This window comes from Phacochoerus africanus, chromosome 14 (assembly GCF_016906955.1).
Source record: "Phacochoerus africanus isolate WHEZ1 chromosome 14, ROS_Pafr_v1, whole genome shotgun sequence".
Lineage (NCBI taxonomy): Eukaryota > Metazoa > Chordata > Mammalia > Artiodactyla > Suidae > Phacochoerus > Phacochoerus africanus.
The window spans coordinates 49,926,160-49,953,396 of NC_062557.1; the positions used below are offsets into that span (position 1 = coordinate 49,926,160).

General features: G+C 58.8%; 1 protein-coding gene across 1 annotated transcript; it reads right to left on the bottom strand.

Annotated features, from left to right (window-relative positions):
* Nucleotides 1–1,161: 1,161 nt before the first annotated feature.
* On the bottom strand, nucleotides 1,162–21,629 carry SMTNL2 (smoothelin like 2). Its single transcript, XM_047757752.1, has 8 exons — nucleotides 21,124–21,629; nucleotides 13,993–14,083; nucleotides 13,276–13,506; nucleotides 12,246–12,306; nucleotides 11,060–11,242; nucleotides 9,880–9,997; nucleotides 9,342–9,493; nucleotides 1,162–2,098 (listed from the first exon to the last, which is right to left on the bottom strand). Exons 1-8 carry the CDS (start codon nucleotides 21,511–21,513, stop codon nucleotides 1,972–1,974), a joined length of 1,353 nt encoding a protein of 450 aa, XP_047613708.1. The 5' UTR covers nucleotides 21,514–21,629; the 3' UTR covers nucleotides 1,162–1,971.
* Nucleotides 21,630–27,237: the final 5,608 nt, after the last annotated feature.

Consider the following 27,237-nt stretch of genomic DNA (forward strand, 5'->3'; position numbering starts at 1 on the left):
ATCTGCTCTGTTTTATATGCGGAGGTGCAAGGCCACGTCTGCGGTTCGGGAGAGTTCTGTTTAACATGTGCTAAAACTCAGTAACGTATAGGCATGTTTTTGTAGAGCCCCTGTGTTCCCAGACTGGCTTGAGGTTTGAAATCCTAAGCTTCAGTATGAAAACAGACCAGGCACTCTCTGATAATAATAAGGCTCACCTTCCCGAGCCTCAAGGAGACGAAAGAGCTGGAAAGCGGGTGGTTCTCCCTGTGGGAGAACCCCTAAGATTGAACAAGACTGCAGACAGGTCTGCTGAGACAACCGCTCACCCCCAAAGGGCCCTGTCGTGTTGTTCCTCCCGTCACCCCCACAGAGCTCTGTCCCCCAACACAAGGCACACCGAGGCAAGTGCTTAGAACCCACTGCCTGAGCGGAGAACACACGTTCCTCCTTAAAAGGAAGTTTTCCAAGTTGCAGGCTGAAATCCATACCAATTAGAAAATGCTGCTTGAATAAGAACAAGGCAGTGTGGGAGTTCCCGTCGTGGCTCAGCGGAAATGAATCCAGCTAGTATCCATGAGGACGAGGGTTCCATCCCTGGCTTTGCTCAGTGGATTAAGGATCCGGCATTGCCATCAGCTGTGGTGCAGGTCACAGATGTGGCTCGGATGCCATGTTGCTGTGGCCGTGGGTTAGGTCGGCAGCTGCAGCTTCTATCTGACCCCTAGCCTCCTTATGCTGCAGGTGCAGCCCTTAAAAAGTTAAAAAAAAAAAAAAAAAAGCTAATGACTGTGGCTTTTATAGAATCCAAACTCATGCAAAGAAAAGAATACCATCCAACGGCTGTGGAGACAAACCAGTGCCCCTTGATGGGCTCCCCCACCTGCCCCGTGGGGGACCACCCACTGCTGACCCCTGATCTGTCAGTCAGCCTCTGAGGGACAGAACTGTGTGGGGAACTTTGCGTCCCACACGCCTTCGATGACACGGAGATGGGGGACTGCCTGGCAAATGCAGAAACAGCAAATGGGCTTTTCAACTTTCTGGGCGGCGATTTTTGGCACAGAAACAGTTAAGGTGGGGATTTAAGTGGATTTTCATTTGGCAGGTGTGTGCAATCTTATTCCCAGCCGCCCCCCTCCCCTCCATCTCCCCAACAGAAAGAACAAATCCCAAGCGAGGTGCGACACACAGCTTTTTATGTACAAACGGTCAATGGTACATACAGATGGAATTACTTCTTATAAATATCTGTAGCAAATCCCCTAAAAAAGAGAGCTGTGAATAAAAACGACCTCGCAGCACCAAGGGCCAGTCCTTCCCTAAAAGGGTTAACTCCCGAGCGCCTATTCTTAGCCAAACCCTTGTGGGGCCCCCTGGGAAGGACAGGAACACTCTGGGACCAGGCGAGAGCCTTCCCATCTCCCCAGAGAGCCGAGGTGACTTGAAGGTCATCTGTTGCCCAGGACCTGGGAGTGATTAAACGGTTTCTTCCCAAGACTTCGGTGTTCTTTGTCAAGCTGCTGATTAAGCGTCTCTGTTTCCTGGCAGTGGCCCAGAGGGAGGGAGGAAAGGAACCTATGATAGTGGGAGGAAGTAGAAAACGCTGGGTATTTTGATTACAAAACCCAAACCAAACCAAAACACCACTTGGTAATCAACGCAACCCTGTAAAGCCACTGGATCCAGTTCAGCAGACGGAACCGTGTGATTCAGCCTTCTGGAATCTATCGACGAGCTATTTTTTTTCTTTTTTTAAAGGAATTTCTTAGCACCAATGTCTCTCTCTGGTAACATTTCCTTGCGTGGGAGCGCAGCTCAGCAGCTCAGCAGTCCTATCCATGGGTAACGGGGAGCGCAGCCACAGGGCACAGGACAAACGCGCTCTCACACCCGAATGCAACTCTCGGGGGCGGGGGGATCATGACTCGGTTACACAGGCAGCCCCATGGTCTCCTGGTGCGGGGGTTGGCTCTCCAGCCCCAAGGGGCTTCACTCAAAGCGACGCAGGTGGTTGTACAGAGACTGGACGTAAGTGAAGACACACATGGGGTCCGGCTTTCGGCCCATCAGCATCATGTCCTCCACCTCAATGAGGCGCTCGCAGTTGGCCAGGTTCCTGAAACACAGAAGCCCCATCAGAAGCCGGCCCTGCTCATCAGCCAGCGTCACTGCCCAAGGATGGCACTCCGGCCGGAGCTGGGGGCTCCCAGGGGTCCCCAGCAGAGAATTCACAAAACCCCCGAAGAGCCTCTCGAGTGGCTTAGCCTCACACCGTGGTTCCCGAGATCCCACATCCAAGAACCACCCTCACGACTCGTGTTTCTCCTTAACCAGACTGACTTTAAATCTTCAGTGAAATTCAATTGCACCTTCAGGTTTCCCTAAATTAAGGGCTCCTAAAAATGTCATTTTATTTGTCAGATCTGTATGCATCAAAAGACTGGTTTTATTAATAGAAATTGAGTTCCAAAATTAAATTTCACTGAAAAAAATCCAATGTATATCAGCAGGATACAGAAAATCGGCCGAGACTAAAAACAAGTGTAAAATGAAGTGAAAAATAAATTCACCTGTAGGCCTCAATCATTGGATTTTTTTTTTTTTAACCATGACCCATAGCGTTTTCATCCTGAGTCAGCACACAAATACATATACGTGGAAATAAAGTTTCACAAAAATGCCAACCCTTTCTACAGCTCATATTTTCTCTATATTTCATCTGTTTATCTCCCCGCTTTTTATTTTTTTCCCCAAATGCTGGTCATGAGCACTAGACTGATTTTATTATCTACTCGAGGGTCACAACTCAAATTTTAAAATTGCTTAAAAAATCATCTTGTGAGGCATGCAACCCCCCACCCCTTGCCCCCCCCCACCAAAGGGCCCTGGGCCTCATGCTCTGGGAAATGCTGGTTTAACTTGTGCCAGTGGAGATGCTGTGCAAACTGGGGCCTTTCACTGGGGCTGGGAAAAGAAAAAAAAAAAAAAACTGTTCCCTCCTCTGTTCCCAGCTAGGAGGGGGCATTGAAGGTCCGGGATTCAAGGTCTCGTGGAGGCGGGGAGATGAGCATTTGTCTTTATGGGACACAGCGCTGGGCATCTTAGCGCTGCCCTGGGAAGTAAAAGCAGGGGTTCTCTGCAAAGCCCAGCAACGCTGCTCCCCCTGGGCTCAAGATGTGGCCTGTCTGACCTTATCAGGCCAAAGCAAAAGGCCCCAAATGACAGCACTTGGTCCAATCATCAGTGTCCTTCCTTCCACGGCTGTGTGGTCTCTTGTAGTTCTGGGGTCCCCCATCTCTTTGCCCCCATCTCCATAAGTGCATGAGGGTCACGTCCACACACCAGCTCCATCCTTCCTAGCAGGACACTTAACTTCCCACCAGAATAACAGCCACTTCACAGGGCAGGGGTGTGGGAGGGAGGATTCATGAGCTACGCAAACCCGCTGGAAGGGTGTGTGGGACGCAGAAGGAGCTCAGTTAACATTGGCAATGACTACTGTTGCTGGTTGTTGTTTTTCCCGACCTGAGATTTTTTAAAATTACTGTATAGTTGATGTACGTTGTGTCAATTGCTGCTGTACAGCAAAGTGACCCAACCATACGTATATATACATTCTTTTTCTCATATTCCATCCTGTTCTATCCCAAGAGATTGGATACAGTTCCCTGTGCTATACAGGGTGTTTTGATTTGTTTTTGCCACACTCATGGAATGCAGAATTTCCAGGGCCAGGGATTGAATCCATGCCATAGCAGTGGCAAAGCTGGATCTCTAACCCACCGAGCCACCAGGTAGCTCCGTACTATTGCTGATTTTATCATCATGCTTCGATCGAAACAGCAGAGTAGGTCATCAGGGCAAGGTGGTCCAGTGGGAACTCTAAGTATGCGGGTTTGGATCTGCCCATCACTTCATTTTTCCATGCCATTTCCTTGATAGAAAATCAGCCTCCCACCTCTGCTCCCTGTGGGCCTTGTTCTGGCTGGGAGGTGGTGTGTTGACACACACCTTGTACCCCAAGCAACTGCTACCAGTCTCCACCGGCTCCTGGCCTGCATGTTCCAAAGGCAAGCGCCGTAACACTAGCACGGCCCCACCTGTGCTGCTGGCCTGACCCCAAGCCTCCTATCAGAAACCACAGTGAGGGTGAGACACGATCCGCCCTGAGTCCCACGGCCTCCTCCCCTCTTGGTCTGGAGCAGGCGGCCTGCAAGGGAGTCCAACAGCTTTGTGGGGTGGCGAGTGGTTCTGGCCGGATGAACAGGCACCCTGGCTCCCAGGACGGGCTGGGCAGGGCTCAGTGTCAGAGAAGCCAGTGCTCCAACAAGGCTGCGCACACAAAGGTGCTTTGTTGATAGTCGAGGAGGATTCAAACTCCGAGTTCCTGGGGAGGCCAGGGCCTGAGTTCACCTCCGCCAGCTTTCAGGTAGCATCTGATATCCTCTCGTCCCCCTCAGCACACGGGGAGCTCCCTCCCTCCCCCTTCTCTCCCAGGGCTGCCGTCAGAAGCTCCCAGCTCTGCACAAGTGCCCAGGTTTCATTCCGATAGCAGTGGCCTCGGCAATCCCCCAGAATATGAGGGCAGCATCAGAACCCTAAATCTCCACCTTGGAAGAGAACTGCAATGTCACCTTCTAAACAGCCGCTTGGGAGTTCCCCCTGTGGCCTCAACAGGTTACAAACCTGACTAGCATCCACGAGGACGAAGGTTCGATCCCTGGCCTCGCCCAGTGGGTTAAGACTCCAGCGTTGCTGTGGCTGTGGTGTAGGCTGGCAGCTGTAGCTCTGATCTGACCCCTAGCCTGGGTACTTCCATATGCTTCGGGTGCAGGCCTAAAAAGCAAAAAGCAGAAAATAAAAAATAAACACCCCCTCGCCAGTACCAGCCATTGGGGGAAGGCCTTGCCTCTTCTTGCTCACCTCCTGGTCCAGGGCGGGGGCCCTAATTTCCTCCAGGGACAGTTCCCATCCCTCTGCACGTGGCTCTGGCCATGAGACATTTGCCCTCACCACGTCTCTTGGGCTATTCTGGCCGCTTGGTACATTCTACCTGTTGGCCCCACAAGGCTATTTCTCAACCTAATATTTTCCCCCCAACGAAGAGCCCTTTACTTGTTAGAAAGGAACCTGCACATCCATGTCTCTCCCTGAAACTGGCTATGCCTGGTTCCTGCACCCCACAGCCCCCAAAGGATACCGGGGACCCTCTCCTCCGAGCTGGTTCTGGCTTTTCTCTAGCCCTCTTCATGGAATTGCTGGCTCGTTCCACATGGTGTCTAACCCGCGCAGAGAGAAGAGGCTGCCTGCCCCCTTCTTCACGCTAGAGGTGGCGTCACCCTCCCAGGGCCGGGATGACAGCCCTGCCCCCGCCCAGGGTGGCTGTCAGGATGGACGCTAAGGCCTGACCTTGGCATCTCCCTCCAACCCCCAGATAGGAAGCCGTGGGCCAGGTGCTGACTTCCCCAGCAAACCACCAGGGGACCCCACCCCACTCCACCCGGCCACGGTGATAATGACAAGATTCCTAGAAGCTGTGGACACTGCTTGTGAGATGAGAAAAGGAAAATGAGGATCAACACTGACTTTTCAAAAAACAGTCTGGTCCCAAAATACGAGAGGCCCCGACGGCCTTTTCAATGAAAACAAAACTGCTTTTGTGAAAATCATACCAGCTTGTTTGAAACGATGCCAACAGCATGGAATAACTGTCCAAAGGAGAAAGTGCAAATGATTTCAAAGGTCACCGCAGGGCAAGAACCGAGCTGGCGTTTTTTGCCTACTACCAGTTGGAAATGAGTTTACGTCGCCCTCCCTTGTGTGCGGCTAAAGGGGGTTGGAGGGTTTTCTCCTCCTATTCCCTATGGTGACCTGCACGGCTGGCCTGGAGGCGGGTGGAGGGGGTAGCTGCAGGGTTATTTTTATTTGGTTAAGCCTTCTCTAAATGCAGCCCGGGATGCCAGGGCCCGGGGGAGTCTCCTATCTGGTTTTGGAGACACATGAGCTCTACAAATAGCCTGAAGCTCCTTCTGCTGCGTTGTAACCTGAGAGCAGGATACATTCCCCATGGGGCAGGCGGGAGCCGCAGCTGCCCGGCCACCCCCGGCCTGCCCTCGGCCTGGGGAAGTGGGGAGAAGGGTGCAGAGGGTCAGGCTCCCCGAATGCGGGCTGGTCCTCCCGCTTTCCAAGCCCTGCACACCTGTCCAACAAGGGGAGCTCCCTCTGCTGTCAACACCGCATCGCTCATACAGATTAGGCCCCCGGGGAATCTTCAGGATCATAAATTAATGGGGGGGGGCAGTTGGGAGGAACAGCACAAACCACTCCGACTCCACAGTTTCCCGACTCGGGCTCTGTGCTTTGAAGGCCCTTGCTCACGAAAGGGTCTGGGAACAACTCCTTTTTGATGTGAAAGTGAACCTAAGGTTTGGGGCCTCTGTCTGTGCCCTCTTTCCCTTTTCAAAGGCTGTGCCTTCATCAGAGCCCAGGCTCCGGGCACCCCATGCTGCCCGCTCGCACCTTCGGTCTCCTTCCGTCCTGCTGTCTGGCTCTCCACGCAACAGGCACCCCCCCCCCGCCCAGGGTCTGCCTGGCTTTTGTTGGCAAACCTCAGGACTGTTAAGACACGGGCGGGTAGCCTGAAGTTTCCATCCCAGCTCAGCAGTTAACGAACCCGACTAGTACCCATGAGGACGCAGGTTCATTCCTGGGCCTCGCTCAGTGAGTTAAGGATCCGGTGTTGCTGTGAACTGTGGTTTAGGTTGCAGACCTGGCTTGCAGCAGGCTCACAGCTGTGGCTGTGGCTGGCAACTGCAGCTCTGATTGGACCCCTAGCCTGGAAACCTCCTTATGCCGCAGGTGCGGCACTAAAAAGCCAAAAAAAAAAAAAAAACAAAAAAACACAAAAAACAAAACAAAACCCCAACACTGGTAGCCAGTATCTTCATATAGGTGTCCCTGTACTTTCTTTACAGCTTTTCGAACCTGCTTATTGTCCAAGAAACAAGATGAGCCACACTGCTGAGGCCCAGGAGGCTGAGGCAGGCAGGCCCCCAGTCCCAGGCCTCTCCCCCATGTACCAGTGCGTTAATCTCCTGGAGGACTCAGGCGCAAGGCACCTTCCCAGATTCAGAGCTGAGCTCCCACACGGGCCTGCTGTGGGCGCCCCTCCCTGCCCGCTGCAGTCAGTAGAAAAGCAAGAACTCATCTCAGGGGCCCGGGGACCACCCTCCCTTTCCTGGGGCTGGGAGCAAGCTCAGGCCTTGGGGCTGCAGGGCCAAATTTTCACCCCAACGTCCACGACGTCTGCTCTGGGCAGGCAGGAGGGAGGCATAACTTGGAGCAGGCAGGCGGGCGCCCCCTCCTGCCCCCAGATCGGGGATAGGAGAAACATCTGTTTGGAGTCTAGAGAAATCCGTGAGCTCAAACCTCGTGCTGGGAAAGCATGGCCACGGATTGCTCCGGCTCTGGATGCCAAGAGAAGCTGTGCTCCCTGCAAGCTCGAGTGCAGGGCCACCACCCAGGAGCTCAGGGCCCCCCTCTCCCTGCCACAGCCAGCCTGGCCCAGGGCTGAGGGTGACCAAGGCAACCAGGGACTGAGCTGGCACCACTTGGCCCAGTGTACTTGATGGAGAAAACCTCTGTCAGCCGAGCGTGGCCTCGCCCAGCCGGCTGGGGCTCAGGGTGCCCATGTCGAGCCCTGGCCCTACACTTCGTGACAGCCTGCTTTTTTGACAGTCACCCTTTCTAGGCTTCCAGGCATCTGGGCCTTCTCCTGGGGGAGGCGCCCCCTCCCCAGCATCGGGCCGTTACACTTGGCTCGACTTCACCGGCGTCTGGAACTGGTTGTGTAACACACTCCATCCGAAGCTGTTTCTGCAATTAGGATGACAGCTAATCCCAAGCAGCCAAGAAAGAGAAGGCTTTTAAAGTATACAAGGAATTCTTCTGACCCCAAGGGGGCCAAGGGTCCAGCACGTCCACGGAGACAGGGGGGGACACCAGTCCTCCCACAGCTCAGGCCAAGCTGCTCTGAGCCTCGGTCCAGGTCCCCCTTCTGCCGGCAGAGCGAGACAGATGGGCGAGGCTGGCGGTACCAAGGACGGGGCTCCAACCCCTATGAGCACCAACCCCTTCCCGGGCCTGGCTGTGGCGTAGGACAGAATTGGGGTGGGGGGCAAGGCTGCGGGGAGGCTCCTATAACTCAACCAGCACCTGAGAGCGGCTCCCCGTCTCAGGCATCGGGGCCGCAGACAAGATGCGAAGGAGGTCAGGCACGCGCCGACCGGGGCGGCTCACCCCACACCAGGCACAAAGGCGGGAAATGCAGCTTTGGGGAGGCCTTCCTGCCTTCCCCTTAATGCCATGAAGCTCAGCAGCAGGCAGCCCTCAACACCCCCATCTCTGCCCCGTGCCCGCCCTGTGTGTATGGGGTGGGGGCGGTGACAGGCCACAGCGAGGCTCCGGCTCCCCTGCCCTTCAGCTTCTGTTCAGCTCACAGGAGGCCCTGGTGAGGGCAGAGCATTTACTCCCTCAGCTCCCTCCCTGCCAGGTCACTGTGAACCGGTCACACGGTCACAAGCCCTGTCCCCAAAGCACAGCTCCCATCAGCCCGCCTTCTCCATAGAGCTATTCTCCACCCCTGGTTCACCCCTCACTCCTACCTGCACTCCTGCAAGGAATTCCTTTGTTAACCTCACCTCCCCTACTCAGTGTGAATGCTTCCCCCAGGGCCCTGAGTGATACATCCATTTCTGCCACCTTCTTGATGCCCAGGGGTAGCCCTCAGCCTATAACCAATCCCAGGAGGCTCTGAGAGCCTCCTGACCCCAGAATAACCCACGCCACCTCCCATCTTCCCCCATGAGCGGGTCTTAAGAAGGCAGGCAATTTCATACAAATATTAGAATGATATATAGAGAAGCAACATCTACCTACTGGAGAAGTTTGCCATGTCCCCCAGGAAGCTATTATTCCGTGTCCTGCTCATCAGCAGCTGGGACTCACCCAAGCAACCACATCTCTCCATCAGCCTGGAGGACAGGCACAGGGCCCTGGGGGACCCTGTTCCACTGCCCCGCACACCCTGTCTGTGGCTGGTCTTGCCAGCCTCTGGGCAGGTGCATGAAAAGAGGAGAGCCCGGCTATACCACTGAGTGCCAGGTGGTCCAGGCAAACCCCACTCCTGGCCAGTCTCTCCATCTGCACAGGAGGCGACAGACGGGGTGGGGGGGGGGGGGGCGGGGGGCAGCCCTCAAGGCTCCCAGCTCTGCGGACGGCTGCTCTCAGCCCGCCCGCCTCCGTGCTCAACACCAGGGAGAACTGGGCCGGGCCGGTGGGACCACCACACACATACTCACTCGGCCATGGTGAAGGCCAGCTCGAAGTTCTGCCGCCGCTGCGTGGGGCTCAGGGCGTTGTAGTCGAAGGCGTCGGGGAAGAAGGAGTGCACCAGGGCGCAGAAGGCCATGCCGTCACTCCAGCTGGAGGAGAAGTTCTGCAGGTCCACGTGCTGCGAGGCCAACGCAGGGAGGTGAGGGGGTACGGTGCCCGTCTCAGCTCCCCCGTTGGGTACAACCCCTCACGCAGGGCCTCCCAGCCCTTTCCCACTGTCCTCCCGCCGCCCCATTCACCCAGCTCAGCAACAAGCCCTGATCGCCGGCCTCACCCCGTCGGGTGCACCAGACAGTCTGCTCAGGCCCCAGCATGGCATTCCCGGGACTCCGAGCACCCACTGCTGGCCGCTGGAGACAACCTGGGAGGGCACAGTCTCTGGGGCTCCTAGCCCTCCGCCCCAGCCTAGGGTCCCTGCCTGGCCAGGGGAATGAGAATGGGGAGGAAGGGAGGGTGATGCCTGCTCCAGCCTCTGGCGGGGGTCCCGGGCTGGGCCTGGCTCACCTGGTAGCCGAGCGTCTTGCTGCGGCACCACTCGAGCAGGATCTGCTTGATGCTGCTGGCACTGGCCACCCCGAAGCTCTGCGAGCGCTTCAGCTTCGCCCGGGCCTCACCCCGCCCCCTGCAGAGAGAGGGCAGGCCTGCTGGGGGCTGGGGACTGGGGGCTGCCCCTTGGCCGCCCTCTTCTCCGAGAACACGCCCCTGCCCTGCTCCCCCAGGTAGCACACAACCTCCTGACCCCACACCCATATCCAGGCATGAGCCCCTGCATCCCAGGGCACGGCTGCCCATGATGGAGTCTGGCAGGACCCGCCCCCCTTCCAGCCTCCTGTTTGTTCTTGCACTGGCGAGCCTGGGGCAGTGGACCGGAGCCCGCATGGACTATGACCTTGTCCTCTGCCTTGAATGCCCTCCGCACTTCCATCTTCCTACCTCTCCTCTGGGCCTCCCTTTGGGGCTGCCCCCATGGGTCTTTCCTAGCCTGGAGAGGGGGTTCCCTTCCCTGGGCCCCAGGGAGACGCCTTAACGGCCACGATCAGGTTTTCTGGGTCAGTGGGACACTTCCTGGGTCTGTGCCTGTCACTCAAGTCAGAGCTTTGAGAGCTGGGGCTGGGGGAGGGGTCACTACATCATAGGCCTGGGTCGCACCCTACACGCCAGAGGCATCAATACTACCCACTGACAGCAGGGCTGGATCAATGTGCAAAGGGGGGCCCCTCTCTAACACGAGGGGGGGGGGTTGAGCTGTGATGGGGGCCAGCGGACCCCTGGGTCTTGCTGTGTCACCTCCCAGCTTCTGCTGGGAGTCCCGGCGACTGTCCTCTGGTCTCCCCAGTCGTACCCCGAAAACGACGTCTCTAGCTGGGTGGGGAAGGTGGGTGTGAGGGCGTCCACGGCCGCTTGGGGACGAGGGGGAGGGGGCTGGGCTCTCATCAGGCTTGGCCTGGCTCCCTGCCCCACAGCCTCTCCTCCCTACCGCAGGGGCCACTTGTCCCTCAGCCCGCCCCGTCGTCAGCCCGATCCTGTGTCTTGTCCTGGAGGCCACCTCTGAGGGCATGGCCCTGGGGGAGCAGGACAGCGCTGGCCTTGCTGTGCCTGCCAGACCCTAGTCTGGGTTCTGATCTACTCTGGGGGCTCAGGCTGATCTGGGTTGTGGGGGCAGATGTGGTGAGAGCATCCGTACTTGCCCGCTGTATCCTTCTCCCATTTCTCAAACAACGCCTTCCGGGCCTGTGCCCCCGAGGTTCGGGGCAGAGTCTGCGACCTCACCAGTTCCCGGCGACGCTCCCCCTGCCGATGGGCCTGCGTCGTGGCTGGCGGCTGTGGGGATGGGGGCGACTGGGGCGGCGTCACCAGAGGTGGGCTGCTGTGGAGGGAACCGCCAAGTCAGGAACGTAGATGGACCGTCACTAGCTCAGAGAGGCCCCGGGTCCCCGACCCTACTCTGCCGAGTGGGGCTGCAGGCCAAGAGGAAGGACCCCTTGCTCCAGTGTCCAACTGGTTCTGCAGGTCTTCTGAACAGAGCTGCTGTCCACAGCAGGCCTGGCCGGTGGTGGGCCCCCTCTCTGGCCATAATCACCCCCTGGCAGGTGTCAATGCCTGGGACAGGCAGGGGCCCCGCTCCTTGCAGGAGGTGTACCCAGAACCAGGCCCACTAGGACCGGGCCTCCTTCTCCCCACCATTAAAAAAGATCCCCCAGGAGTTCCCGTCGTGGCGCAGTGGTTAACGAATCCGACTAGGAACCATGAGGTTGCGGGTTCGGTCCCTGCCCTTGCTCAGTGGGTTAACGATCCGGTGTTGCCATGAGCTGTGGTGTAGGTTGCAGACGCGGCTCGGATCCCGCGTTGCTGTGGCTCTGGCGCAGGCCGGCGGCTACAGCTCCGATTCGACCCCTAGCCTGGGAACCTCCATATGCCTCGGGAGCGGCCCAAGAAATAGCAACAACAACAACAACAACAACAAAAGACAAAAAAAAAAAAAAAAAAGATCCCCTTTGTTCCCCCATCATACAGTTCACCAGAAAGTCACAACTCTCCAAGCCAGCCCTCACCCCCAAACCCTGCTCCGATCACAGTTCAGTGGGCCTGGTGGAGCATGGGGACAACCACAGGCCAGGAGGCAGCTTGGGACCACAGGTGGCCCTGGCAGACCTGCCCCAGCCCAGGGGCCTCTCCAGGGACCTTCTCAGCCACGGGCAGGAAGCACTGGGCTTGGTGGCGGGGCCCCAGCCAGGACGGATAAAGGCAAGGAGGTGATCCTTGCGCCAAGGAGGGTCAGCCTGGGAGCTTCCTGCAGGGGCCTGGGCAGCCTGGGCCCAAGGAGAAGCCCAAACGCTGCCTGGGGAGTGATGACAGGGGCCCTGACTCACCTGTCGTTGTTCCTGCTGGCCGTCAGCGTGGACAAAGACCTTGAGAGGGAAGAATTCTTCTCTGTCGGACAAAGGGAGGGAGAGAAATAGGAAACCCTGGCCTCAGGGAGGGCCGCCACTGCCCCCTCCCTGCCTCCCTTCGTCTGACCCGGCCCCGTTTACCCAGCATCACTCGGGGCACAGGCAGGACCCCGGGGATAAGCTGGCCCTGCCTCGGCCAACAGCTGAGGAGAACGGCTGCCAGGAACATAGAGCAGTGACATAAAAGAGGTCTTTTAGGAGTTTCCTGGTGGCCTAGCAGTTAAGGATCCAGTGTTGTCACTGCCGTAGCTCCAGATCGATCTCTGGCCTGGGAATTTTTGTATGCCGTGGGCGCAGCCAAAAATACAGCTGCACCCATGGCATATGGAAGTTCCCAGGCTGGGGATCAAACCGGAGCTGCAGTTGCCGGCCTACGCCACAGCCACAGCAACGACGGATCTGAGCTGCATCTGTGACCTACGCCACAGCTTCCTTAATCCACTGGGTGAGGTCAGGGATCGAATCCACATCCTTGCAGACACTATGTCAGGTTCTTAATCCTCTGAGCCACAACGGGAACTCCCCCCCCGGCCCCAAAAAGTGGTTTTTTAAAATGTTCTCACCGCCTTTTCAGAGCACAGAGCCCAGGGCCTCCTGTGCTGCATCTCCCTCAAACTCTGTTTCTGGACCCTCCTTCTGGAAGCCCCCACAGCCCTACCCCAGGACACACCCCTGAGTCCCGACCACAGGCCCAGGGGACCAGGCCAAGCTGTGTGGGGTAGGAGGCCGCCTTCTAACCACAGCCTTGACCTGCAGTAAAATCCAGTCATGTCCCATGGGGGATGATGCTACAGCATCTGTGTGAGAGGAGTCGGGGAAGATGGGCCCCATTTGATGGAGCAGAGCCAGGGAGGGGGTCCCGGTGACAGGTTGGGGGAGGCGGTGCTGGGCTCCTGCCAACCACCGCTGCCCTCCCTCCCACTCTGAGGCCACAGCCTCCTGCTCCTACCACTGGGACTGGGAGTCCAGGGTGTGGTGGCCTCGCTGGGGCTCCCCAGGATGGCAGCAGATGTGGCCGAGAGAGCTGTGGCCGAGGTCTCCCCAGAGAACCTCTCGGAGACGCGCGTGACGGCCGTGACTGGCTGGTGAGGCAGGCGCAAGGACAGGCTCACGGGGCGAGGCTTGGGGGGCTCTGGTGCTGGGATGGTTTGGGGAGCCTCTGGGGGTCCATCACCGAGACCTAGAACATGTGATGGGGTGGGGTGTCAGCCATGGCATCGACAGGGGCCTCAGACCTTCCCAGGAGGACTCTGGCCTCTGTGAGCCCCCTTCCACCTCCTCCAGGAAGGCCTCCCTGACCTCCTCCTCCTCCTACTGGGGACGCCTGGTGGCTCCAACCAGAGCTGACACTGGCGCCAACTTTCTCTCATGGACATTTGCCAATCAGTCCACTTCCTTCTCTGCTCAGGGCTTGGCTGATTCCTCAGCCCCTGCTTGCTTCCTCCAGAAACGGGGAAGCTCACGACCTGCTGAGAGCGCTCATCTCCCTCTGTGTTTAGAAGTCTACTGCACACTGAATGAGGCTGCTCTCCTGGCTGTCTCTCCACTCACTGGGGTTCGGGTTCGAGTCCCCGGTCCCAGGCAAAGGATGGCCAGGCACAGATGCATGACCGAAGCCCTGATCCCAAATCTACCCAGCCGGGCCGGCTCTGCCCTCAGCCCCTACCTGCCCCAGGCTGGTGCCCATTCTCGAAGATGCACGAGTTTGAGGTCCTTCTGGTCTCAGACCCACTGGCCTCGTCATGTTGATCCACGCTCTGTGGAGAGACAAACACCACGGAGGTCCAGTCCGCGGGGGCCAGCTGCCTGTCCCCCAAGTCACTCCCCCAGGCCCCTCCTGGTTCTGGCAGGGCAAACAACACTCAGCTTTCAGAGATCAGCCCCTGGGAGGGCCAATGATGGGCCAAGGTCACTTAGGAAGCTGAGGTGGACGCAGCCCCAGCAGCTGAGCTCCTGGGAAGCAAACACCTCCACTGGGTTCATCCCAGACCCCCCAAAATGCAGGGACAAAGGTCAAGACTGGGAGTTCCAAAGAAGTGTGTGAGGTGGCCCAACCCCCTGCCCTAGGCTGGACCAGATGCCTGGGGTTGGAAGAGCCTGGGCCCTGCTTGTGCGAGGGGCTGCCTGTATGAGAGCAGCCCAAACCCAGTGATAAAAGGTCCCTCTGGGCCAACAAGGGGCCCTGGAGCCCTCACGCTGAGGCCTTTGCATTGGCTGCAGGGTCGCAAGATTTGCCTGGATGTCCAGAGTTCAGGGGCCTGCCTGGCTTCAAGTGGCGCCCCCATCCCCTCTGGGCTGCAGCAGTGGAGGGGGCAGGTGCACTGCACAGCGAGAGCCAAGACCAAGGGCCAGCAGGGGCACCTGGCATCCTGGCTGTGTGTGACCTGGGCCAGGTCTTGCCCTCTCTGGGTCTCAGCTTCCCTGTTTGAGATAAGGGACCAGGCTTTGCAAAGCCTCTACCATTTGAGATCAAGGGCCAAGCATCACGCCCTTTTTCTGAGCGTGCCACTTAACCCTACTTGCTTCTGTCTCCCCAGGTGGCTGCTGCCACACCATTATACAGATGGGCGCTGAGGATGCAGAGAGGGGACATGTGCTGTCCAAGGTTACACAGTGACAAACGGCTGAGGTTTGTGGCCAGGAGGGATGTTCTCCTCAACCTTGGCCCTGACCTTCTCACAGGGAGGGAGGCTGGAGGGCCCAGGGCATCTGTGAGGCTGGTGGGGGCTGCCTGGCAAGAAGGGGACAGAGGCGGACCCCTATCAGGGGCTCTACAAAGAGCCCATGATGGGTGGCTTGAGAGGTTGGCTGTACCTCTCCTGAGACACCTCCAGACCAGCCCCCTGATCGACCAGCTTCCCAGGTGACAAAGCCCCTGTCCTGGCCTCCAACAGCTTAGCTTGTCAATGCAACCACTGCAAGAGGTGTCCACCTCGCCATGGGGGATCAGTCTGTAGGGGAGCCAGGACCGCGAGCAGAAGGTGCCAACCCAGCAGGAGTGCGTGCCTAAGACCAACTTCAGCCAGCCCAGCGGGTCAGGGAGGGCCTCCCGGGGGAGGGGTGGCTGAGTCAGTCTAGGGGAAGCCAGGTGGATGGGGGGTGGAAGCCATTCCCAGAAGAGTGACCAGCATCTGCCAAAGCGGATGGACATCAAAGCACCATTCTGATCCGGTGGCTGGAGAAGCACCACACAGCCCAAGGTGCCAGCCTCAAGAACTTGGACTTGACTCCTTGGACAAGAAGGAACGGAAGGTCATCAGCTCTGCGTTTTATGAGCATCCTCCAGAAGCCAGTGAGACAGTGGCAGAGACGGGGGTGGCCAGATGGCCAGTCACCTCACAAGGCCTCACTGGGGACCCAGGGAGGAGAGATGGGGCAGTGACAGAGTGAAGGACAAAAAGGACTCTGAGGTTTAGGGGGAGTAAGTGGACGTGGAGGGAGGGGGACGTGTACCTCTTCCAAGCCTGGCTTTGGGCCTGGGTGACATCGGGGGGTGGGGTTGATGGGAAAAGAAGACTTCAATTGGGGACAGGATGAGTGTAAGGTGCCTCTGGGGCATCAGGCAGTTGAGGTCAGGAGGTAGCTGGACATTTGAGTCTCAAATTTAAGTGGAAGGATGGTCAAAGCACAGAGGAACAAGGGGCTCGCATCCAGAGCACAGCAGAGGCAGAGCTGGGAGGGGGCTGGCGGGGCCTGGGAAGGGCACCACATTTGCAGAGGAAATAAGCAGCAGCGGCCAGAGGGGGAGGAAGAAAACCAGACGGATGCTGAGAAAGGCAGGTGGACGCGCATGGAGGAGGCAGGCGTGCCAGTGGCTCCGCAGGCGGCCTCGGGGCCAGGAAAAGAAGGTCAAGATAAAAAGGTCCATTGGATTTAGCGAAAAAAGAGGTCCTTGGTGGGGGCGGGGGCAGGAGACAGCGCGGGGAGAAGCCCAGAGAGATGGAGACAACGCAGTAACTTCAGCCCCAAGGGGCGGGCAAGGCGTTTGAGGGGCTCTTCCAGATGGAAGATGTAGAAAACGTTTACAGGCTAAGAGAACAGCTCCAGCAGAGCGAGGGGACCCTCCGTGGGGCGGGGACCCTGGCGATGTGGGAGAGGACAGGACTGGAGCCTGGGGAGAGCCTGGGCTTGGAGAGGAGGTGACCCCTCAACGTCCCATTCAGGAGGATGGAGCAAGAGGGGCCAGGCCCACTCACAGGAACAATTGGGGGGGCGTGTCCTGGCACCTGAGGGTCGGGGGCACCCCTAGAGCCTAACCTGAAGCCAGTGCAGCAGCAGGAGGAGAGACAGCCAGTCCATCCTGAACCCCAGTTTCTGCTTGTCACCAGGGCCCTCAGCTGTGGGGGCTCCGTGTCTCCCCCCACCCTACTCTGGTCCAACGGGTTCTACAGGTCTAGGTAGGGGCCTGGAGGCCTCAGGTGATGGTGAAACCTTTCCCAGGAATGTGGTCTCTCTAGGGGGCCCCCTAGATGCTGCAGCCCCAGCCCCCATGATGCCCCAGAGGACAAGATGTCACACTCAGACAGGAAGTGGGTGCTGGGCCAGCTGGATTCCTGCCAAGGGGTCTCCCAGCAAAGCAGGAGGGCAAGGGGATAGGGCTAATTCACTCTAGCTGGGAACCGCTGCCCAGCCAAGGAAAGGGCTCTGCCCACGCCTCAGACCAAGGGACTATTGGGAGGCCGGCCTCCAACCCAGTCGTCGCCCAAGCTTTGGGGGTGGGGTCTCCCCTAACTTCACCCCCTGACTCAAGGCAGCAGCAGGGTTAAGGCTTGGGTCTCTTACCCCAGCCCAGGGCTCTGTCCACAAAGCACTCATGCCTTCCAAAGGCAAAGGACAACTCAAGACGAATTTGTGAAGCCAGACCCCCCGTCTTAGCCAGATGAGGGGGTGGGGCAGGGGAGGGTGGGGTAATTACTCCTGCGGGACCTGAGCCCCTCAACTGCAGAGCCAGGCCAGGATGCCCAAGCCCACCCATGGGACCCCCGGCACGCACCCCCAGTGGTCTTCCTTTGGTGGGTGCTGCCTGCTTTAGCCACAGGGAAGGGAGCCGGGGGGACCTCTGTGTGCTGGGGTCAGGGCAGAAGTCACGGAGGGCCCTGGGGATGAGACTGGTCCTGGGGAGCCAGCTCTAGCACCCCCGAGATCTGGGCTTTGTTTGAAGAAGGGAAGCCCAGGCCGGGAATGCTGGGGGAGAGGTTGGGGGGGGGGTCTGATTTCAGGGGCCCTCTTCCTGGGGAGGTTTTTCAACACTGTTGTGAGGGCAGGAATAATAGTCCAGCCATTCTCGGTACTTCTGACCCGACTGGGCTGGCGTGTGGACAGGGGAGCATGCTGGCATGCCCTGCACAGCCCATATGTGGCTAGAACCCCATCCTGAGCCCCTAAGCTGGCTGCCCTGCCCTCCTCCTCCTTGCTCACACCAAGGTTTTAAAGACTCAATCCAAACTTCTCCCCACAGCGATTAACTTTCTTATCACACAGTGTCTGGGAAAGGAAGGCAGATAAGGCCAGTCTGGTTTCTTTCACTTTGGACCTCGATGCTGCTCCTGGCAGTCACTTCTGAGGGGCTCCACTGGCTCTGACATGGGGACCCAGTGGCTCTGAATCAACTGAGGCCATTTCCAGGGACCAGCTCTGGCACAGCCTCCTGGGCCAGGCCTGGCCTCAAGCTGCTGCCATCCCCTGCAGGGCCCCAGCCAGACCACAGCCGTGGCTCTGTGGACACTCTTAGAAACGGACTGGGCTGCTGTCGCTGTTATAACTCCCCAGACCGCTCAGCGCAGGGGCCCAATGGGGCTGCACCAACCGCCCTTCGATATGAGGAAACAGTCCAGCTGGGAGAGGTCCCCAAGGCTTTATAGCAAATGCACCCAAAGCAGCTCCTGCATGCTCCAGGGTCTCAGGCCTCCTACTGGGTGTCCTTTCTGATGGCACCTGGCCTACGGCTCTGCCCTCCCCCTCCTCCCAGAGCCTCCCTGGCTACTCACTACCAAGCAAGGTCAAGGTTTGTGCACTCACAAGCGGATACCAGATCAGCTCTGCATTGAGTTAGGGCCTGTGTACACACGGAATACGACCCGCCTCCGACCCTCGCAGTCCCGTTTGAAATGGCAGGAAGCAAAAGGGTTTCAGCAGAGGGTCTCTAGGTCTCATGGCGTGGAGCAGAGGCGGGCAGTGTAACACCAGCCGGCCAGCTGCCTGACCACCGCCACCGCTGGCTCTCCTGCATGGATAAGAGCCTCACGCCCAGATGCCCTAGCGACACACACGCAGGAGTATGAGAGGCAAGACAGCCCCAGTGCCCAGCTGTGACACTGTCCGGTCTTGCCCTGGGGCCCTGGTTCCTTGTCCATGACCAAGCACCTGATCGTGAGCTGCCGGTCACAGCCCACGAGCAAAGATGTGCCTCTGCACAGCACCCCTCCCTGCCAGCAACTGGCTGGGAGCCGGGGTTGGCGCTGAGAGGTGGGCTGCAGAAGTGGGGACCAGTGCCTCTGGTCGGGCAGGGGAGCCTCTGACCCCACTGGTGACCTCGACCACCCTCCACCCCCAGTGCTCAGTTACCCTTACATCTCCCCCTCCCTTCAGGCTTTTCTAAAGTCCAGAACCTACCCCCAACTCCATCCTCATCCCCCATCAGGCTGCAGCATCCCGGCTGACCCCCACCTTCTTCCAGAAGGACTCCCCTCTCTCAATGTCTAAGACTGGGCCTCCCAGGGCCTCCGAGCTCCCTGGCGGCAATTCGGCCTCTGTCCCGAGCTCTGGCCTCACCTTCTCTTTCTGCACGGCCACCCCAAAGACCCCACCCACTCTAGGGCTTCAACTGCCAGCTCTGCTCTGATGTCTCCCTAACCTCCAGCCTTGGCCACCCTCAGAACACCAATCCGTGACTGCGTCAGATCTGGGACCGCTTCCCCTGGATGTCCCACAGCCCCTTACCCTCTACACAACCCAAACGGACCCGGCATCTCCAGATCCGGGAGGTCACCAGATCTGTGACCCAGGAGTCCTCCTGCAGGGCCATGCTCTCTGCCTACCCGCTCACATCCAAAGACGACCTCACCTGGCCTCCAAGGCGGCCCCGGCCCTCCCTCCACCCCCAGCACCCCATCTACGGCCGTCCTCTCGCCTTGGACCGTCACAGTGAAGTTACTCTGTCTCCAGCCACCCTCCAGCCCTCCATCCATCCTCGAGGGAGCTTGCTGGATACCAAGAGAGCCCTTCCCTCCCCTGCCCGGTGCCTCTCACCCACCACCCCTTAGAACCAAGAGGACTCGCTCACCCCACATGACTAGTGGCAAATTCCCACTGAAAAAACCTGGGCGACTGGACAGACTGCTCTCACATGTGTGTACAGATTCACGTACATGTTCATATAGGAGTCTGGGACTGTTTTTTCTAAAACATGGACAGCTGCTTCCATGAGCAAACAAGGAGCAAATGCGTGTTAAGATAAAACCTCAGAAACAGCCGATGACACAGTTTATGAGGCACGTGTGAGCTCACAGTGGTGATTTTATATCATGACCAAGCAGTGGTCCTGCTCCTGGGGCAGAATTAAGTGTATCCATATTTCTAGACAGTTCACACGGAGCCGTGGGTCATGCAGGGCGCACTCTCCCACCAGCGTGTTTAAGAACTTATCCTACCCCCTGGGCAATGCCTGGCCCCCTGGCCCAGCACTGGGGGCCTTCACAGCTCCCCCCCTCCACACACAGTCCTTTCAGCCTCTGAGACTCCAGGCACAGTCCACACACCACTTCTTGTACGAGCAGCAGCAGGTACTAGGCTTCCAGCATAAAACCAGCCCGGGGCACCCACTAGGATGGGACAATCGTGTTTGGGGCAGAACATCCGCTCTGGCTGCCCCGACTGTTGGTACTACTGGGTCTCCGGCCTCCAGGAGCAAATCTGATCCCTCTCTTCCAGGCTCTTGGAGGTGCAGCCCAGCCCACATAAGACATCTGAATGCCTAATGGACTGAACCAAGGAGGGAGAGCAGGTGCAGACTATTCAGACCCTGGAAACCCAACCCCACAGCACATGCCTGGGCAGGGTGGAAGATCCCACCTAAGGGCCACTGCACACCCCATGGGAACATTCTAACCTGCCACTCCAGGAGGCCCACGCTCAAGGGAGTGACTGGTCCACACCAGCCTCTGCCCCACCCCCATGCGGCCGTTCATTGACCCCAGAAATTTAGACTGCTCCGGGCTGGCTCCCCATGGTTCCCCCATCCCTTCCCCTTATGGTAAGGATTTACCCCCTGCGAGTTCCCAAATGCCCTGGTGCACCCCAACAAACTGCATCTTCCCCCCATCCACCCCCGCCCTCCCCCCAGGGCCTGGAGTTCTCAACCTGGGTTAATCAATAACCCCACCGCCCGTCAGGCCTCAGTGAAGCGGCAACACTCGGGGCACCGCAATGGAGCCGGGGGTGTGTGGGGGAGTTGCTGACCATTTCAACACACCGGCCAGGCCCTGGTTGGTGTTGAACAGTCAAGGGGCTGCACTTCAGCACCCAAGCCCTTACTGCCAAAGGACAGTGGCAACAGGCGGGTAGAACTCGGGGCAAACAGGACCCTGATGCAAAGAAGGGAGGGGGCCCGAGACAGGTGCAGCGGGCAGGCTAAGCTGGCGCTTCTCTGGATGGTGGCTGGACCCCCACGACTGAGTCGCAGCGGCGGGTGGCGGGCAGCCCTCAGCCCCGAAGGCGCACGCACTCGGGGACCTAGGAGTGGCAGGGGACCCGGCAGGGGAGACGCCCTCCTCCCGCGCCTGCGCTTCTCAAGGCTCACCTGGCTGCGGCCCGACAGCGAGAAGGTGGCGTGGCTGGCGAAGCGCGCAGTGCCCAGGCGGGGCGCGCGGTCCGGGACACTGGGCGCGGGCGGAGGGCTGGGCGTGCCGGGCGTGGGGGCCATCCCGGTCGCCAAGCCCAAAGCTTCCACCTGGCGCGTCAAGCGCTCGAGCTGCGCCTGTAGCCGCTGGTTGTCGCGCTGCAGTTCGGCCACCGTACGCGCCAGCGGCCCGGCCAGGCGCAGCGCCTCGGCCACGCGCTGCTCCACGCCGCGCTGCAGCCCCTGCATGTCCTCGTGTAGCGCGCGCACCGCGCCCTCCAGCGCTGCCTCGTAGCGGCCCAGCGCCTCGCGCACGGTGCGCGCCTCCTCGGCGTCGGGGGCAGGCTCCATGGCCGGGCAGGGGGCACGAGTCTCCGGGAGAGCGGGTCTGGTCCGGGAAACGCAGTCGAGCTCCACAGCTCCGTGCAGCGACTGGCAGCCCAGGGCCGGTTTGGCCCGAGGGGCGCCGAGAGGGGCGGACGGGGGGCGGGGCGGGCCCCGCGAGCCCGGGGACTGGGCGCCGCTCGTGGGCGGGGCCGCGTGGGCGGGGCCAGGCGGCTCGGGAACAGCCCCAGCCCGGTTGACCCGCCGGGTGCCGTGAAATGGAGGCGGGGGGGGAGGGAGGGGTGTCCCCGGGGGGTCCCCTGTGGCTGGAGAGAAGAACTCTACTGCCTGTGCTCTCTCGCGGGGCGGAGCCGCAGGGGGAGTGCCCAGGTCGATCCCCCCCCCCTTGACCTTGGAGGCCTGGGGGAGGGGCTGCGGTTGACTTCAGGGACCGCGAACTTGGGTTGTGCTTTCCCTCGGGGCTCTCCCTCCAGTAGGGTAGGGACGCCCTACTGCTCAGGGAGATCTGAGAGCAGCAGGAGTAATCTCCAGAACTGTCACCCTGACCCGCAGCCTGTGCCCGTCACTGCCCCCCTACGCCACCGGCACGGCCCCCATGAGCACATACCCACCTGTGGATCTTTGCCTGGAATTTCTTGCACCTGTTACAAGACCTAAGGGAGAAGGAGACAGGTGGTGAAGTCCCGCCCTCTCGCTGCAATTAATGCTGCACTCCCCTCCCAGCCCCACTTTGTGTAGCAAGATCTCTGCCACCTTCCTGCCAGTGGTCACAGTGTTTCTGGGCTTACCAAGAGCCCTCTCTTAGGGGACCCATGAGTTGGACACAGAGGAGAAGGCGTGCTTAGGGCCCAAATCTCCAGATCCTAGGATCAGCGACCCTGGGACTAATGCCTCCTTCCCTATATTAGAGCCTCCATTCCTGGCCACCATCCACAGACCAAGGTTCCTACTCAGTTACCTGGTAACAGTCCCTTTGTGCCTGATCCCAGATATTCCTCCTTTCCACCCCCCCAATCATCACAAGAAAGAGTGAAAACAGCTGTTGCTTCAGAAGGATAGGATGATGTTGTCAACATCAAAGATGTTGTTGTTTGTTCCTACTATATTGTAAAATTGATTTAAAATAAAAATGGGAACATCCTATCCTTTGTGCAGAAAAAAAGCCTTTCTTAAATAACCTTCTCCTTCCCAGGTTTGGTTCACTGGAAGGAGGCCAGGTGGCTGGGCGGGCACAGCCAGATGAGGAATGAGAGGTCTGAAAACGCTAGTTCCTGTCGTGCTAGGCTTCCAAAGGTGTGTGCAGCCACAGACCTCTCTGACTGGCCCGCCCTGCCCCAAAGGAGTGGATCAGCCTAACAGATGCTGAGCACTGATCTCCCCTTTCCCCCACCACTGTGGGGACAGGAAGGAACACTGGGTTACCTAATCCAAGAAGTCTTCCAGCAATTATTTCATGAGAAAGTCAAGTGCCAAAAGGCGTGCATGGTGTGTGTGTGTGTGTTCCAAGCAGCCGTGTGGACAGGGTGAGCCAAGCTGCTCCCTGCATTCTTTCTCTGGGTAGAATCTTTTTTTTTTTCTTCTTCTTTTTTTTTTTAGGGCCACACCCAAGGCATATGGAGGCTCCCAGGCTAGGGGTCGAATCAGAGCTACAGCTGCCGGCCTACACCACAGCTCATGGCACAGATCCAAGCTATGTCTGTGACCTATACCACAGCTCACAGCAATGCAAGACCCTTAAGCCACTGAGTGAGGCCAGGGGATTGAACCTGCATCCTCACGGGTACTAGTCAGGTTCATTACCGCTGTGCCACGACAGGAAGTCCCTCTGGGTAGAATCAGATTGAGACTAGGAGAGAGGCAGCAGCTTCTGCCCCAAGTACCACTCAGAGTTCCCTGAGGACTGAGCACGGGAGCCTGGAGTTCAGAGACCCGGGTCCCAGCCAGAAAAGCCCAGCCCCTTCCTTTACAGGACCAGAGGAAGGATCAGGCAGGAAAGACTGGGAGGGACTGGACAGCTTAGTTCCTGGCCCCACAGCCGACGTGCACCTGGGCTTGGGCCTGGAAGGACGGCATAGGTGGGAGTGGGGATGGGCAGGGGTCCAACCTTCTCTCCCAGCCTCCAGAAGGCAGGCTGGCCAGGTCTCTAGGGTGGGAATCCTAATGGGTGATGGACTCTAGAGACTGGCTGACCAGGAGCCATCCACACTCTCCCAGTTCGGGTGGGTTATCTGATCTGCCATGATGGCACCTGGGAGGGGCTGCATGGGGGCAGGCAGGGCTCCATCTGGGGCTGCAGTTGTCAAGGGCAGAGATGGGGCTCATGGTGGGTTCTGGGCGGACAGAACCAGAGTCAAACCATCCCCCTTGGCTCCTCTCCCTCAGCAGTTGGACCACTGACTCAGTAGCTGGAGATGAGCCTAGGAGGGGAGAGATGAACGAGGAGTGGGAGGAAGAGGGGCAGAGGGCAGAGAGGGAAGGAGGGAGGGAGGAGCGGGCCACCCTGGGGTGGGTATCCTGGGGGGCGGGCACTGAAGACCAGCGCCTCCCAAAAGCTGGCTCCATACCATTGTGGGGAGGCTGCTGCTTACCCCAGGGCCTCTTCTCACCACCCCCTCAGGGCTCCTCCTCCCCCCTCCCCCTGCTCAGCTCCTGCCCAGGACCAGACTGTGGGGGAGACAAGGGTTGATGGACCCGGCTGAACTCCTTACACATTCACCAGCCCTGACGTCAGCGGGCTAGGGAGGCTGACCTCCTGCTGAGTCCCGGGGGCTCTGGCACCTGCCCTTCCAGCTCCCTCCCCAGCTCCGGTGGTTCCATGATCTGCTCCGGTGCTGGGCTGGGGGGTGAGATGTGGGACAAGCCTTCCCCTGCCAGTCACCTCATGAAATCAAATCTTGCCAAGCCAAAACCATGGAGTCAGGGACCTGACATGGGGAAACTGAGGCTTCAGGAGGGAGAGGGACAGGCCTGAGGCCACACAGCCAGGTACGTGTGCAAAGACAGCACCAGAAGCCAGGGATGGCTCTAGTCCCGGCACCCCTTGGGGGCAACATCAAATCCAGCCAAGTCTGGGCAGCACCTCCTGCCCCCAGCTTGCCCGGAGGCTTGAGCCCCTGGAACTGCTCCACCCCCATGGCTCTCTGGCGGGAGCCCCCGAGGACCAGTCTCCTCCTGTCTCTCCTGACTCCCTCCCACCTCACCTGTTCCTCCCCAGTGACTTCCTGAGTGACTGCTCTTTCATTCACCTCAAGGCTCTGAGCTGGGCCTGTCCCCCCTTCACCCACAAACCCTTTCTGGGGGGTATCACCCACCCCCATCCATACTGATGACTCCTGCTCCTCCACCTCCAGCTCAACCCCTCTCTGTTTTCCCACCTTGGCCCTAAAGGCTCTACTCGTTCCCCAGACTCCACAGGTTCTGAGAAGACACTTGGGGCTTATGGGGGGGGAAAGGACATAAGAAGTGGGCTGGTGTCGTCCTCTGCGGTCCTGGGCATGCCTGCCTGGGGCCACCCCTCCACCTTCTGCACCCTGGTCCCCACGCATGGGCGAGGTGCATACACACATTTGCAAGCCCGGGTCGGACCTCATCCTTGGAGAGCAGGGGCTGTCTCTCTGTCTCAGGTGTTCAGCCAGCCCCACACCAGAAGAGGCACCTGCCTTCAGAAAGCGCTCCCTAAACACCGTGTGATTGAATGCCTGGGCAAGGGGAACTCATTGGAGAGTCAGTGGAACCAACAGGACTTGTGGACCCAGCGCTAAGACAGGTCACGGAGAGGGTGCCTTAGAGGTCAGGGTGAGCCTTCCAGGCTCACAGGTGCTATGCAGGGCTGGTCACCAAGGTCATGGCAGCCTTTGCACTGAGTCAAGGGCAGCTGCCGACTTCATTGGTCACCTCACCCGCGACCAAGCCCCTCTGGCAGGAAGGGCTGAGGTTGGAAGGTCATGGGCCAGGCCAGACCAGACCCATTATCTGTCAGGCCCTGATTGGCCCTACCACGCCCTCCACCCAGCCCTCAGCTTGCTGGGGAGGCCCACAGGCTTGGCAGATCCGCTTTGTAACCTGGAAGGTGTGTGAAGGCCGTGGTCCCCGACCCCTCAGGGCCCCCAGCTGTAGGCGTCCAAAGGGAGCAGGCAAACAAGGACTCAGTGGAGACGCACAGTCCGGGCTGGATGCCTCTGGCAAATGTACCATCCCCCGCCCCTCCTCCCAAATCCTGAAATCCAGACTCTGCCCTGGAAACCACTGCCTTGTTATGAGATCCATAGGGGTGTGGACGCAGGGCTGGCGTTTATCTTTTCCTGCCAGGTTGCTGGGTTCAGGAGCCAAAAGGAGTGTGAAGCAGGGAGGTAGGAGTGGGTGGAGGCTGTGCGGGAGCCTGAGGGGGGCCGGCCTGGGCACTCCTGGGCCTCATCTCCTGCCAGAGGGGGCACACGGGGCTCTGCCTGCCTGACATGGAGCCACTGGGGCCCGCCCTGGAAGCTGGGGCCTTGCGGAGGGAGGACAGAAGAGAATCCTGCCCCCTGGGTCATGCCAACTGCCCTCCACCAAACCCCCCTTTAAATTCCATGCCAGGGCCAGGCTGTCGGACACATGTAAATTTGTCGTGCTCGTCTTTCTCCTGTGTATCTGAGGACGTGTCTGTGCCTGTATCATGCTTGCCTGTACCTGGGTGGGCGTGTCGGTGTGTAGGGAAGATGTGGGAAGATGTGGGAGTTCCAGTCTACAGCACCTGCACACACACCTGCACGGATATGGGGCGTGCGGGGCGTGGGCACATTTTAAAGCATCCCCGGTGACAGGAGAGATTTTTGTGCATTTGCTCATAAATGGTGAATGTAGTTCTAGATACATGTGTATGCACGCCTGCAGTCCCTGTGTCAGCACAGGGTGTGCGCATGCCTGTGTATATTCAGTGTCTACATATGCTTAGTGTATCAGTGTTTGTGTGTGTAGCATTGTGTGTGCCTGAGCACGCATGTCACGCGCCCCATTTCTGACTGCCTCTGTAACCAGACCTGGAAGTCTTGTCTCTAGAAGGCACAGATCCTGGTGCTCTGCAGAGACCTGAATCTAAGATTCTAAGGGTGGTAAAGTGCCATTGTGACTCAGCGGGTTAAGAACCGGACTACTATTCTTGATCCCTGGCCTCACTCAGGGGGTTAAGGATCCGGCGTTGCCATGAGCAGTGGTGTAGGTCGCAAATGCGGCTCAGATTCTGCATTGCTGTGGCTGTGGTGTAGGCTGGCAGCTGCAGCTCCGATATGACCCCTAGCCTGGGCACTTCCATGTGCTAAGGGTGTGGCCCTAAAAACACCAGATTAAAAAAAAAGGGAGTTTCCTCTGTGCCTCAGTGGTAATGAACCCAACGAGTTCCATGAGGACATGGGTTTGATTCCTGGCCCCACTCAGAGGGTTAAGGATCCAGTGTTGCTGTGGCTGTGGCGTAGGCTGGCTGCTGTAGCTCCGATTTGACCCTAGCCTGGGAACTACCATATGCCTTGGGTTGCGGCCCTAAAAAGACAAAAAAAAAAAAAAAAGGGATTATATGGGTGGCCTGATCTGGGGAGGGGGCCTTAGGCCCTCTTGATCCAGTGGAGGAGGAATTTCCCACGGGGCCCACTGAGCCCTAGGTTACCCAGAGAACAAGCAGCACACATCCCCCAGGGAAGGGCCGGCCTCCTCCTCCTCGCAAAGGCAGGGGCTGCTGAGGGTGGAGTGGAGACAGCT

Coding starts and splice junctions, on each gene's coding strand:
- SMTNL2 (XM_047757752.1), bottom strand. CDS start 21,513: ATGGAGCCTGCCCCCGACGCCGAGGAGGCGCGCACCGTGCGCGAGGCG. Junction 11,243..12,245: donor GCCAGCAGGAACAACGACAG/GTGAGTCAGGGC, acceptor TTCCCTCCACAG/CAGCCCACCTCTGGTGACGC. Junction 9,494..9,879: donor GCAAGACGCTCGGCTACCAG/GTGAGCCAGGCC, acceptor TTGGCCTCGCAG/CACGTGGACCTGCAGAACTT.